Source organism: Delphinus delphis, chromosome 16 (assembly GCF_949987515.2).
Source record: "Delphinus delphis chromosome 16, mDelDel1.2, whole genome shotgun sequence".
Taxonomy (NCBI): Eukaryota; Metazoa; Chordata; class Mammalia; order Artiodactyla; family Delphinidae; genus Delphinus; species Delphinus delphis.
In genome coordinates, this window is record NC_082698.1 from 9,258,783 (window position 1) to 9,273,842 (window position 15,060).

The 15,060-nt window shown below is 46.2% G+C and overlaps 1 protein-coding gene across 1 annotated transcript in view; it reads right to left on the reverse strand.

Annotated features, from left to right (window-relative positions):
- HTRA1 (HtrA serine peptidase 1) overlaps positions 1 to 15,060 on the reverse strand; it is a 57,316-nt gene that overhangs the window by 21,564 nt on the left and 20,692 nt on the right. The window contains exons 2-3 of the mRNA XM_060033913.1: positions 3,767 to 3,866; positions 3,149 to 3,353 (exon numbers count right to left, since the gene is read on the reverse strand). Coding sequence (XP_059889896.1) covers positions 3,149 to 3,353; positions 3,767 to 3,866 — 305 coding nt within the window. The remainder of the gene's footprint in view (positions 1 to 3,148; positions 3,354 to 3,766; positions 3,867 to 15,060) is intronic.

The following is a 15,060-nucleotide window of genomic DNA, read 5'->3' on the forward strand; positions in this document are numbered from 1 at the left end:
CCCCATATTGTTTTTCCGTGGGTGGCATTCAGTCGCTGCTCCAAGCTGAGGATCTGCTCGGTCTGATGGGTCCCGTGTCCACCTGGCCCCAGAGGGCGGGGTGTCATGACTGGTGGTCCCTTCAAGACTTTCCAGTGGGGGAGAAATGGACCCCGAAGGAGATGCTGGCCTCTGCTCCCAGAAGAAGGGGGGACGGGGTGGGTGAAAAGTGGGCAGTGATAACAGATGGCCATGGTAATTTTCATTCATTAAAAGTGGCAAGAATCGCATGCTCAGGAAGGAGGATGGCTGTTTAAGTAATGGAGAGCCCTTCAAGTGAAATCCTCGTGCTGGGGGGAGGAAATGAGACCAGAGTATAAGGCACCAACTTAACCATTGGGCCCGTGTATGCGGGGGGCGGTCACACCAGTTCCACTGGGTTATTAGCAAATAGCCCTGGGGAGGCTGGGCCTTGACCTCACACGGCAAGAGCCATTCGGAGTGACTTCGACCCTCAAGTCCAATTTTGGTTGGTTCTGTTCTGCCTCCTCTGAGATTTCCTGCCCTGTTTCTCGCTGCTGAGGTGACACAGCGCGAGGCAAGCTCACCTCAACCCCCAGCGCTGCCGGCACATTTGTCATGTGCTCGGGCACATCTGTATTCACCCAGGTGAGAGGCTCTCCAAACTGAGCCTGATTACAAGCCAGTCCGCGGCCCCCTCTCCTAAATAATCAATCATCAGACTAACGGAACAAAATGGAAAGAGCTGGAAGAGATGTTTTTACTCTCTCCACTTCCAACCACAATCAGCAAAAAAAAAGTAGTTTAGTCAGTGGAAACCAGTCTCTTGTGTGGGCGTCTGCAATTTAATATCCTCTCATTTCCGATTCCATTTTGAAAGGCCACGTTAGCTCGACTCTAAATTTTCAAGCTCCTTTTTCTTGGGCTAGAAACGCATCTCAAATAGCGCGCTGCTGGCAGGAAGGCTAGCCTCCCGGGGACAGTAGGAGCCAGGTCAGAAACACCTTACAAAGCTGGTCTGTCGAGATGGGAGATGGTTCACAGCCAGCCGGGACATGCCAGGGATGGCAGGAGAATACACTCGCCACCTTGGCTCAAAAGCTGAAAAGGATATCCCCCGGCCAGAGCAGCTGCATGGGCTGCTCCCACGCGTGCCAGACATGAAATTAGCCCGCGGGGGCAGCTCACGCAACGTCCAGACCAGAGCCCTGCCTGCAGACAGCCCGCAAGGTTGGCTGCTTCCCCAGGGCTCGGTGGAGCTGAGAAGTCCCGCGTGTGGCCACAGGCTATGCTATTCTGGTCACCTCCTTCCGGTGAGACTACCACATCCTGGACACCTTTCACGCAGTGTGAACCTAAGCCGGGGTGCGCCAGCCTCCCAGTGGGCTATTTAAAGTTGAGTCAGCCCATCACATCAAAAGGCCAGGCTGCGTCCCTCCCATAACGGTCACGGGCTTGGGCACCTGGGGAGCCTGGCCGGCTTCGGAGGCTGTGACTTCACCACAGCATTGGATGTGTGGCCTCGGGCAGGTGACTTACGCTCTCGGAACCCCTGTTTCTTCCTCTATAAAATGGCAATAATACCGCTATCGTGCAGATTAGGTGAAAGTTACAAATGAAGGCAGAGCTGGTCCAGCTTTGGCGCTTATCAAGTAGAAGTTATTATGATTATACTGTGACCGATAAACACATTTTGAAAGATTAGTTGTTACAGAAATTCCACGGTAACCTAACAGAAATAATACGCAATTGAGACATCGCTAAAGGCCAGTTACCTAGTTACCTACACCAGGCGCAGAGCCTGTTTCTGTCCCAATCAACAACACAAACATAAACAGCCCGTGCTGTACCACCTGGGTCTGACTTCACAGCTTGGATCAAGTAAAATGTACAGAGAGCCGGAGAAGAAGATCCCTCCTGGCTCAAGGTCTATGATCCTTTTTCCTGGGCCGGAAACAAGATTCCAGCCTAGCCTGATTCCTCTTTCCAGATGAAGTCTGGAAAATGACAAGAGCGTGGAGAAACCAGAAAACACCATCTCTCTAGGCACCTGCCACACAGCAAAACAAACCTCCATAACTAACGTACCAAAGAGTGGGAACTGTTGATGGTCTAAAAAAATTGGATTTAAGTTCAGATATGAAGACTGCTAAACAAATCAACAGAACAAAAATGCCTACATGGAGAATATTTCAAAAGAAAGCAAACCTTTTCCCAAACGGAGCTCTTTGTGTCTCTGTTTAAAAAAAAAAAAGTCTACACTCAGAAAATTGTAGTTTAGAGTACACACCCTTTCGTAGGAGAGTCATATGCACGTTAGCATGTTAAAAGCTCTGAGAAGTGCTATGCGGACAAAATCCATCAGCTTTGTTTTAATTCACGGTTTCCAAAACTTTTTTGTGTGGAGTATTGTTTTAAAACACACCTAGTAACTCTGCAAAAACCCAATTTGGGAGACCTGGTTTGTTTTCAGAGTGGCTGTTCACATGCTAATGATGGCTAACTTCAAAACCCAGCAAATTCTCTATATGTGATGAGTGCACAAAGGAACAGAAATCTGCAGCCACAGTTGCCTCAGGGCTAAGAATGGAAGGGAAACTCAATTTTCACTGCTTACCTACTCATTTCTTTATAAACCTATTGCTTTCTTTTATAAAAATTGAAAACACTACTGTGAAAACTCTCACCTGAGGGCTTCCCTGGTGGCGCAGTGGTTGGGAGTCCGCCTGCTGATGCAGGGGACACGGGTTCGTGCCCCGGTCCGGGAAGATCCCACATGCCGCGGAGCGGCTGGGCCCGTGAGCCATGGCCGCTGAGCCTGCGCGTCCGGAGCCTGTGCTCCGCAACGGGAGAGGCCACAGCAGTGAGAGGCCCGCGTACCGCAAACAAACAAACAAACAAACAAAAAACCTCTCACCTGATAGCCTGCTTATTAAAGAAGCTTCCATGAGCTCCCTCCCCTCCCTCACCCCAGGTCACACTCAGCATGTCCTAAATGTTCTCCTTTGGTCCAGACTTGACTGGTTTGGTCCCGCTTCAGAATCTCATGAAATCAGGGAGTTCTGGTGCCTTTTGACCTCTCCAGATTTAGCCAAATGTCAGTCAAGGCACCTGAGAACTTGGTCCTGCAGGTGGGGCACACACTTACCTCGTGGTCAATTTTAATAAGTGCAATGTCGGCCTTCTCATCCACATCTTTGATTTTGGCCTCATACGTGGCACCATTCTTCAGCTCAACTTTGACTCGGTGCTTGTTGGTCACCACGTGGGCGTTTGTCACAATCAGTCCATCTTCGGACACGATAAACCCAGACCCACTGGCCACAGGCACCTCCCTCTTAGAAAAAGGAAGCCTAGAACCAAAAACAGTACCTGGTTAAGGCTGAAACATCTTCAGATCAGCTCTGAGACACACTGATGAACCGATTCTGTAAGAGCAGCACGCGTCTAGCAATTGTTACCTGACACACTGGCTTTATTTAACTTTAAAAAATGGAACGTTAGACTGACTTCTATACGCATCCAAACATTCCACTTAGAAAATATTCTTAGGGAATCTCTTCAGAAGCAGAGGTTCTTAAAATATCTAGAAGGGTCAAGAATGTAGATTTAAGTAGTCAAACAGGAAAACATCCCAAGGGAGAAATGCTTATCTTCCTGTAGGACTATATTCAGGGACACTTTAAATAGATCTGATGTTTTGCTAATGGCCGCGGTTTCAGTGGGAGCTTCAGAGGCTGAGGAACAAAAGGAAGGCTCTCTTTACTTGCGAAACAGTTCGATGTGAACCACAGCAGGAGCAATCTTCTCCACCACATCGGCAATGAAGTTGTATTTATGGCGCAAACTGTTGGGATCTTCCTGCCCTGAGAACAGAAACAAAGACGAGACACTTAAAAGGTGCTGTGCTCTGTGCTGTGGCCACCTGGAGAAGGATATAGGTTAGAAGAGCCAGAAAACCTGAAGGAGGGTGAGGACAAGAGCCCTTTGCAACTGGGCTCAGTTGCAAAGACCTTTCTGGTTCTTGAGGAAATACCCACTCAGATAAGACGGCAAAACCCACCAAAGATGACCTCTTGTCTTGGCTTCCTTGCTCTCAATAGTTTCACCTCGAGAATGTTGAACCAGAGGCTCCAGCAGATACCCGGGCCTCCTACATTTTTCCAAAGAGTTGGTCGCCCGAGGGCCACCTTGACATGACACCGTCCACCAGTGTCCCTTCCCCGACTCCCGCAGCACCACACAGCAGCCCTTCTCAGCACACCGCCGCTGTCGAGGGGAGGGCTGAGGCTGTTTTTGACAAGATGCCCATCAAGTGTTATAGATTTAAAAGGCTACTAGGAAAAAGCATTAAGGCAAAGGCACAGATGGTGTCTTTCCTGCTGTCTGTCCCCAGAGCAGCTTCCCACCACATCTTAAGCACTCACTCCATTTCCCCGACCCCAGGACATCCCAGGCCAAAAGACACAAGAGATGCCTTGATTCTGTTGGGGGGAAAAAAAAGAGAAAATCGAATGACCATAATTCTCTCTATAAACATATGCACTGTAATGAGGGAACCCCCCGTATGGTGGGCATTTTGCAAAGCTCCTTTCAGACAAAGCTGTCAATCACAAATCTGATGTAGGTCTCCCAGCAAGGCAAAAAGTTAGATACCACCAGCCTGATGTGCACACCCATGGCATTTGACTCAGAAATGAGCTCCTGGAGACTCAGGGGCTGGGAGCCCCCATTCTGCGGGCACACGGGTGGCAGAGGCAGCCTGAGCCTCTTGTTCTGACCCCAAACCCGTGCCACCTGCTGACACCCCTGAACAAGTCTCTCTGCAGAGAGACAGCAGAGGGGCTCCAGGCCAGTCTGTAGCCAAGAACCCCCGCACCCCTTCCTTTCCCTCCTCTCCGCCTTGGCCCGTGGGTCGAGCACAGGGCTGCACCAAGCAGCTCTGCCAGCCCCGCTGCCACCTGGCCCCATGCAGGAACTCACAGGGAGCTTCCAGAAACCTTCATAGAAATTTGACGGAGAAATCTTACGCCTCTTGCATCTAAAAATTTTAAATCGGGGCTGATATTTTCTGTCTTTTTAAACTATATTTTGGTAGTAATTCATTTTTAGCATATTTTACAAAAGTACTGATCCATGATGAGTAGGAAATAAAAGGAAAAGAACCCTGACCCTTCACCACAGCTGGTCTCCCTCCCTCACCGTTCACACACGGGGGTTCGCAAGGAGGCTGAGGTTTAAAAGGAAACCACAGGCCTGCAAAACTGCCCCTTGCTAACCAAAGGGCCTGTGCTCCCAACACACACACACACACACGCCCACACCTACACTTACACACTCATGAATATATGCTCACAAACACACTCACTCTCACACTCATGATCGTACACACATATACATATACTCACATGTACACACACATAAACACATCCACACACATACGCATGCACACACGCTCTTACATACAGACTCTGACTCTCACCAAAACACTTTTGTATACACACACGCTCTTACACTCACACACATACATACATTCACACAGCTACACTCGTATACACAGATACATACACACAAACACACCCCTCTGTGCCAGGGGAACAGCCGTTCTCCAGGTGCCAGGCTGTGAAAGCTGTGACACTCTCAAGTCTTCTGTGGCTCTCAGAGCTGCGTGTCCACAGGCATCCCCAGTGGCACCACAGCATCTGTACAGATTGGGCTGTGTGTCCCCACCAGGACCTCAGTTCTCCAGCTCAATACCCCTGGGCACAGGGACATCTCGGGTACCAACCTGCCTCTCCCAAGCTTTCCTTCTTGGAAGTGAAAGACCATCGATGAACAAAGGGCCCCTGTCTGTCACGGCTACTGGGCTCTGAGCTGCTTTATTTCAGGGCTGGAATCTGCTCTCTTTTTGCATAGCTTGATTTTTGTAAGGTGCAGAAAAAGATCTGCAACTACTGAGCAAGATTAACTAATTCAACAAATTTATGGTAGCATAATAATTTATTATTTTTGCTTTCAGAACCCTTTCATATGGTACCATCGGAAAAGCCTTCCTGGGGCTTCTCTGGTGGTGCAGCGGTTAAGAATCCACCTGCCAGTGCAGGGGACATGGGTTCGAGCCCTGGTCCAGGAAGATCCCACATGCCGTGGAGCAACTAAGCCCATGTGCCACAACTACTGAGCCTGTGCTCTAGAGCCTGCGAGCCACAACTACTGAGCCCGCATGCCACAACTACTGAAGCCTGCGCACCTACAGCCCGTGCTCCACAACAAGAGAAGCCACCGCAATGAGAAGCCTGCGCACCACAACGAAGAGTAGCCCAGCTCGCCGCGACTAGAGAAAGCCTGTGCACAACAACGAAGACCCACTGCAGCCAAAAATAAATAAATTAAATAAATAAGCTTAAGAAAAGCCTTCCTGGGACTTCCCTGGTGGCGCAGTGGTTAAGAATCCGCCGCCAATGCAGGGGACACAGGTTCGAGCCCTGGTCCAGGAAGATCCCACATGCCGCGGAGCAACTAAGCCCGTGCGCCACAACTACAGAGCCCGTGTGCCTAGAGCCTGCGCTCCACAACAACAGGAGCCACCGCAATGAGAAGCCTGCGCACCTCAGCAAAGGGTAGCCCCCACTCGCCACAACTAGAGAAAGCCCACGTGCGGCGACAAAGACCCAACACAGCCAAAAATAAGGAAATAAATGTATTTTAAAAAAAAGAAAAGAAAAGCCTTCCTTATGGTACCCTTCCTGTGGAAAAGGAAAATCAGATATTGCTCCCATGTTATATTTAGAGAAACTGAGGCTCAGAGACTATAAACGACTTCTCTAGAGACACTAAATTTTCTTCCTGGAGTGTATAAATAACAGAAAAGTCTGAGCAAACCTACAACGTCTCCACATCACACACCTGCTGCCCTCCCAGGACCCCAGGTAGCTGTGGTTATTTAACTGGCGTGTCTCCCTGCATTCTCCAACAGGAGATATAAACAAGGGGATAGGAACATTCCTTCCCAACACAGAACCCATGAGCATCACCCAGAGACAACTGTAAACAAATGCATCTGGGCTTCCTCGGACTAGCTCCCTGGGAAAGGCCAAAAGGAGGCTTAACTCCAACAAGGCCAGCAACCCCCAGGGAAGTGTGGAGATTCTGAGACCCTCAAAAGAAGGACGATTACTAGAGTCTTGCCACTAAAAATCATTCACTCGCTTCCTCTTCCTACTTCCCACATAAGCCCGGGAGAATCTGCCCACATCAGGGATGAAAGTGAGAATGGGTTTTTCCAGCTAAAACAAGAAGCAGTTGCTTCCTCACACACACTAGAGAAAGTGGCTCCAGGGTCTGTCCACCTGGGATGGCAATGTGGGAGAGCAGCAAGGATGCTGGCCTGGACACCAGAAGGCCCAGGTTCCATCTGCAGTCTACCGGGTGGTCCCCATTTCCCCGTCTGTAAAATGGGGCCAACTACCTCTAGAATGAGCTGTGAAGTCTATTCCACCTTCAACATTCTATGAACTAATCCCTGTCTCTCCCCCTCACTCCAACATGCTACAGCAAAATAAGGAGACTGTGGAATCTGAGATTGGGCACAGGACTCCCCTAATTCTGCAGATGTGTAAACAGAGAGGAGGAACAGTGGGTGCACAGACCACACTGAAAAGCCACAGTGACAAGCCTTAATTGTGCCGCTGAGATGAAAAAGCAATGGGTGGACTTCCCTGGTGGCACAGTGGTTGAGAGTCCGCCTGCCGATGCAGGGGACACGGGCTCGTGCCCTGGTCCGGGAAGATCCCACATGCCGCAGAGCTGCTGGGCCCGTGAGCCATGGCCGCCGAGCCTGCACGTCCGGAGCCTGTGCTCCGCAACGGGAGAGGCCACAACAGTGAGGCCCGCGTACCGAAAAAGAAAAAAAAAGCAACGGGTGACCTCTATTATCATTGGTGGATCTGTGTTAATGGGAGAAATAAATAGAGCAGAAACAACTGAACTGAAGGAACTATCAACTAATAGTCCAAAGATGGGCAAAACGTCAAACCAAAGAAGTGTTTGTCTTCTCCAAATGCAATTTCAGAATGAGGAATAAGAGTGTTGCTAAGAGCAGCTTGGCTCAATGCTAGGGTCCTGCTCCATGTAAAAGGTTGTCCACCGAGCTAAAGGAAGCTGCTGCTGCCTTGTGGTCTTTAGAAACCCTGGCTGGCCCCACCTGCTATGATTTCAACTGCAGGTCAACTATCTTCCTTCCAGAGGGGTCAACTAGGGTGGAGAATTCCAGAGATGGACCTGGGCTGGCTCTGCCACAACTCACTCTCCAAGTGATGCAGACAGATGGAGGGCTGGGGCATCCAGGCCACTCAGCATGGGGAGGATAGGTAAGAGCACAGGCTCTGGTCTCAGAAAGATCAGAGTGTGACACTTGGTATGGGACTTATTGGCTATGTGACCTTAGTATGTCACCTTACTCCTCCATGTCTTCTCCCCTTGTCCATAAAATGTGATGATAATAATATCTACCTCCATGTGTTTTCTTTTTTTGTTTTTTGTTGTTGTTGTTGTTTTGCGGTATGCAGGCCTCTCACTGCTGTGGCCTCTCCCGTTGCGGAGCACAGGCTCCGGACGTGCAGGCTCAGCGGCCATGGCTCACGGGCCCAGCCGCTCCACGGCATGTGGGATCTTCCCGGGCCGGGGCACGAACCCGTGTCCCCTGCATCAGCAGATGGACTCTCAACCACTGCGCCACCAGGGAAGCCCTACCTCCATGTGTTTTTGATGCTGATTTTATGAGCTCCTGTATATGATGAAGTGCTTGGCCAAGTTACGGCATAGTTTAAAAATAAAATACAAGAGAACTGGTGGAGGTGCTGCTCAGTAGGCAGCTCTGGACAGGTGTGAGCACCACGTACCTCAGTGGCACAGCAGAGAAGTAAAGGGAGAGGTGAAAAGTGTCCAGAGAACCACTCTCCTCACCTTGGCAAATTTGTGTACGTCTTAGAGGCTCCTCCTAACAGGGCCATCGTGGCCACAAGTGCAGAGGCAGAGGTCAAGGGGAAGGTGTGCGGTTTTTCTGGCGTTGACATGTACTCTGTTCCCCAGCTTAACAGGGCAACCTGCAGCCACTGGGAGACAGGGACTGTGTCAGCAGGGTAGTCTAGCCTGAACTGAAGCCCAGCTGCACTCCCTCAGATTCCCATGGAGTAACCAACCTCACCAGAAGAAGACCAATATAACTCCCTCTATGAAGGGAGGGCCGTGTTTAATCATGCCAGAACCGAGGCAGCAGAAGGTAATGAGGATGGGACGTCTCAAGCCGGGTTGCGACCTGGCCCTTCTAGCTACTCCATTATCATACAGAAAGCTGGAACTGGCTGGCATTCGGTAACAGCTGCCAATTACGGAAAGCTGGGAATTCAGAAACATGAAAGTAAGGTATTTCCTACATTCCCGATGAATGAAAAAAAGAGAAAAGACAAAAATGGCAAACAGGGAGTCAAAGAGGGAGCATCAATACAGATCCTACAGACGATAAAAGCATGATAGGGAAGTATCATGAACAAATTTATGCACATAAATTCTACAGCTTAGAACAAGTGGACAGATTTCTTTTAAGACATAATTTATCAAAACTCACTGAAGAAGATACTGATAACCCAAATGATCCTACAGCTATTAAAGGAGCTGTATTTGGAGTTAACAACCTTCCCAGAAAGAAAATGTCAGACCCATACAGCTTCACTGGCGAATTCTACCAAACACTTAAGAAAGAAACAATATTAACACTTCACAAACTTTCCTCAAAAAAGAAGGTAGGGCTTCCCTGGTGGCGCAGTGGTTGAGAGTCCGCCTGCCGATGCAGCGGACGCGGGTTCGTGCCCCGGTCCGGGAAGATCCCACATGCCGCGGAGCGGCTGGGCCCGTGAGCCATGGCCGCTGAGCCTGCGCTTCCGGAGCCTGTGCTCCGCAACGGGAGAGCCCACAACAGTGAGAGGCCTGCGTACCGCAAAAAAAAAAAGAAGGTAAACACTGCGCAACTTATTTTATGAACTCAGCATTACCTTAATATAAAAGCCAGACAAAGATATTATAAGAAAATTATAGACTGGAATTCACTGGTGGTCCAGTGGTTAAGACTTCATGCTTCCAATGCAGGGAACGCAGGTTCAACCCCTGGTCGGGGAACTAAGATCCCACATGCCATGTGGCCAAAAGAATTGTCTTTTCTAATTTTAAAAAAAAGAGGATTTAGTTCAAGATGGCGGAGTAGAAGGATGTACTCTCACTGCCTCTTACCAGAGCACCGGAATCACAACTAACTGCTGAACAATCATCAACAGGAAGACACTGGAACTCACCAAAAAAGACACCCCACATCCAAAGACAAAGGAGAAGCCACAGTGAGACGGTAGGAAGGGCACAATCACAATAAAATCAAATGCCATAACTGCTGCGTGGGTGACTCACAAACTGGAGAACACTTATACCACAGAAGTCCACCCGCTGGAGTGAAGGTTCTGAGCCCCACGTCAGGCTTCCCAAACTGGGGGTCTGGCAACAGGAGGAGGAATTCCCAGAGAATCAGACTTTGAAGGCTAGCGGGAGTTGATTGCAGGACTTCAACAGGACTGGGGGAAACAGAGACTCCACTCATGGAGGGTACACACAAAGTAGTGTGTGCATCGGGACCCAGGGGAAGAAGCAGTGACCCCATAGGAGACTGAACCAGACCTACCTGCTAGTGTTGGAGGGCCTCCTGCAGAGGCGGGGGTTGGCTGTGGCTCACCACGAGGACAAGGACACTAGCAGCAGAAGTTCTGGGAAGTACTCCTTGGCGTGAGCCCTCCCAGAGTCCACCATTAGCCCCACCAAAGACCAGGTAGGCTCCAGTGCTGGGTCGCCTCAGGCCAAACAACCAACAGGGAGGGAACCCAGCCCCATCCATCAGCAGACAAGCAGATTAAAGTTTTACTGAGCTCTGCCGACCAGAGCAACAGCCAGCTCTACCCATCACCAGTCCCTCCCATCAGGAAACTTGCACAAGCCTCTTAGATAGCCTCATCCACCAGAGGGCAGACAGCAGAAGCAAGAAGAACTACAACCCTGCAGCCTGTGGAACAAAAACCACATTCACAGAAAGACAAACAAGATGAAAAGGCAGAGGGCTATGTACCAGATGAAGGAACAAGACAAAAGCCCAGAAAAACAACTAAATGAACTGGAGATAGACAATCTTCCAGAAAAAAAATTCAGAATAATGATAGTGAAGATGATCCAGGACCTCGGAAAAAGAATGGAGGCAAAGATCGAGAAGATGTAAGAAATGTTTAACAAAGACCTAGAAGATTTAAAGAACAAACAAACAGAGATGAACAATACAATAGCTGAAATGAAAAATACACTAGAAGGAATCAATAGCAGAATAACCAAGGCAGAAGAACGGATAAGTGACCTGGAAGACAGAATGGTGGAATTCACTGCTGCAGAACAGAATAAAGAAAAAAGAATGAAAAGAAATGAAGACAGCCTAAGAGACCTCTGGGACAACATTAAACAACAACATTTGCATTATAGGGGTCCCAGAAGGAGAAGAAAGAGAGAAAGGATCCAAGAAAATATTTGAAGAGATTATAGTCGAAAACTTCCCTAACATGGGAAAGGAAATAGCCACCCAAGTCCAGGAAGCGCAGAGAGTCCCATACAAGATAAACCCAAGGAGAAACATGCCAAGACACATAGTAATCAAATTGGCAAAACTTAAACAAAGAAAAATTATTGAAAGTGGCAAGGGAAAAACAACAAATAACATACAAGGGAACTCCCATAAGGTTAACAGCTGATTTCTCAGCAGAAACTCTACAAGCCAGAAGGGAGTGGCATGACATGTTTAAAGTGATGAAAGGGAAGAACCTACAACCAAGATTACTCCACCCAGCAAGGATCTCATTCAGATTCGATGGAGAAATCAAAAGCTTTACAGACAAACAAAAGCTAAGAGAATTCAGCACCACCAAACCAGCTCTACAGCAAATGCTAAAGGAACTTCTCTAAGTGGGAAACACAAGAGAATTAAAGGACCTACAAAAACAAACCCAAAACAATTAAGAAAATGGTAATAGGAACATACATATCGATAATTACCTTAAAAGTGAATGGATTAAATGCTCCAACTAAAAGACACAGGCTAGCTGAATGGATACAGAAACAAGACCCATATATATGCTGTCTACAAGAGACCCACTTCAGACCTAGAGACACATACAGACTGAAAGTGAGGGGATGGAAAAAGATATTCCATGCAAATGTAAATCAAAAGAAAGCTGGAGTAGCAAAACTCATATCAGATAAAATAGACTTTAAAATAAAGAATGTTACAAGAGACAAGGAAGGACACTACATAATGATCAAGGGATCAATCCAAGAAGAAGATATAATAATTATAAATATATACGCACCCAGCATAGGAGCACCTCAATACATACGGCAACTGCTAACAGCTATAAAAGAGGAAATCGACAGTTAACACAATAATAGTGGGGGACTTTAACACCTCACTTACACCAATGGACAGATCATCCAAACAGAAAATTAATAAGGAACCACAAGCTTTAAATGACACAATAGACCAGATAGATTTAATTGATATTTATAGGACATTCCATCCAAAAACAGCAGATTACACTTTCTTCTTAAGTGTGCACGGAACATTCTCCAGGATAGATCACATCTTGGGTCACAAATCAAGCCTCAGTAAATTTAAGAAAACTGAAATCATATCAAGCATGTTTTCTGACCACAACACTATGAGATTAGAAATCAATTACAGGGAAAAAACGTAAAAAACACAAACACATGGAGGCTAAACAATATGCTACTAAATAACCAAGAGATCACTGAGGAAATCAAAGAGGAAATCAAAAACTACCTAGAGACAAATGACAATGAAAACACAATGATCCAAAACCTATGGGATGCAGCAAAAGCAGTTATAAGAGGGAACTTTATAGCAATACAATCCTACCTCAAGAAACAACAAACATCTCAAATAAACAATCTAACCTTACACCTAAAGGAGCTAGAGAAAGAACAAACAAAACCCAAAGTTAGTAGAAGGAAAGAAATCATAAAGATCAGAGCAGAAATAAATGAAATAGAAACAAAGAAAACAATAGCAAAGATCAATAAAAGTAAAAGATGGTTCTTTGAGAAGATAAACAAAACTGATAAACCATTAGCCAGACTCATCAAGAAAAAGAGGGAGAGGACTCAGATCAATAACTTTAGAAATGAAAAGAGAAAAGTTACAACACACACCTGAGAAATACATAGCATCCTAAGAGACTACTACAAGCAACTCTATGCTGATAAAATGGAAACCTGGAAGAAATGGCCAAATTCTTAGAAAAGTATAACCTTCCAAGACTGAACCAGGAAGAAATAGAAAATATGAACAGACCAATCACAAGTAATGAAATTGAAACTGTGATTTAAAATCTTCCAACAAACTGAAGTCCAGCACCAGATGGCTTCACAGGTGAATTCTATCAAACATTTAGAGAATAGCTAACACCCATCCTTCTCACACTCTTCCAAAAAATTGCAGAAGGAGGGACACTCCCAAACTCATTCTATGAGGCCATCATCACCGATACCAAAACCAGACAGAGAAAATTAAAAAAAACAAAAATTAAAGACCAATATCACTGATGAATATAGATGCAAAAATCCTCAACAAAATACTAGCAAACAGAATCCAACAACACATTAAAAGGATCATACACCATGATTAAGTGGGATTTATCCCAGGGATGCAAGGATTCTTCAATATATGCAAATCAATCAATGTGATGCACCATATTAACAAACTGAAGAAGAAAAACCATATGACTGTCTCAATAGATGCAGAAAAAGCTTTTGACAAAATTCAACACTAATTTATGATAAAAACTCTCCAGAAAGTGGGCATAGAGGGAACCTACCTCAACATAATAAAGGCCATATATGACAAATCCACAGCAAACATCATTCTCAATGGTGAAAAACTGAAAGCATTTCCTCTAAGATCAGGAACAAGACAAGGATGGCCACTCTCGCCACTATTATTCAACATAGTTTTGGAAGTCCTAGCCACGGCAATCAGAGAAGAAAAAGAAGTAAAAGGAATACAAATTGGAAAAGAAGAAGTAAAAGTGTCGCTGTTTGCAGATGACATGATACTATACATAGAGAATCCTAAAGATGCCACCAGAAAACTACTAGAGCTAATCAATGAATTTGGGAAAGTTGCAGGATACAAAATTAATGCACAGAAATCTCTTACATTCTTATACACAAATGATGAAAAATCTGAAAGAGAAATTAAGGAAACACTTCCATTTACCACTGCAACAAAAAGAAGAAAATACCTAGGAATAAACCTACCTAGGGAGACAAAAGGCCTGTATCCAGAAAACTATAAGACACTGATGAAAGAAATTAAAGATGATACAAACAGATGGAGAGGTACACCATGTTCTTGATTTGGAAGAATCAATATTGTGAAAATGACTATACTACCCAAAGTAATCTACAGATTCAATGCAATCCGTGTCAAATTACCAACGGCATTTTTTACAGAACTAGAACAAAAAATCTTAAAATTTGTATGGAGACACAAAAGACCCTGAATAGCCAAAGCAGTCTTGAGGGAAAAAAACAGAGCTGGAGGAATCAGACTCCCTGACTTCAGACTATACTACAAAGCTACAGTAATCAAGACAGTATGGTACTGGCACAAAAACAGAAATATAGATCAATGGAACAGGATAGAAAGCCCAGAGATAAACCCACACACCTATGGTCAACTAATCTATGACAAAGGAGGCAAGGATATACATTGGAGAAAAGACAGTCTCTTCAATAAATGGTGCTGGGAAAACTGGACAGCTACATGTAAAAGAATGAAATTAGAACACTCCCTAGCACCATACACAAAAATAAACTCAAAATGGATTAGAGACCTAAATGTAAGACCAGACACTATAAAACGCTTAGAGGAAAACACAGAACACTCTTTGACATACATCACAGCAA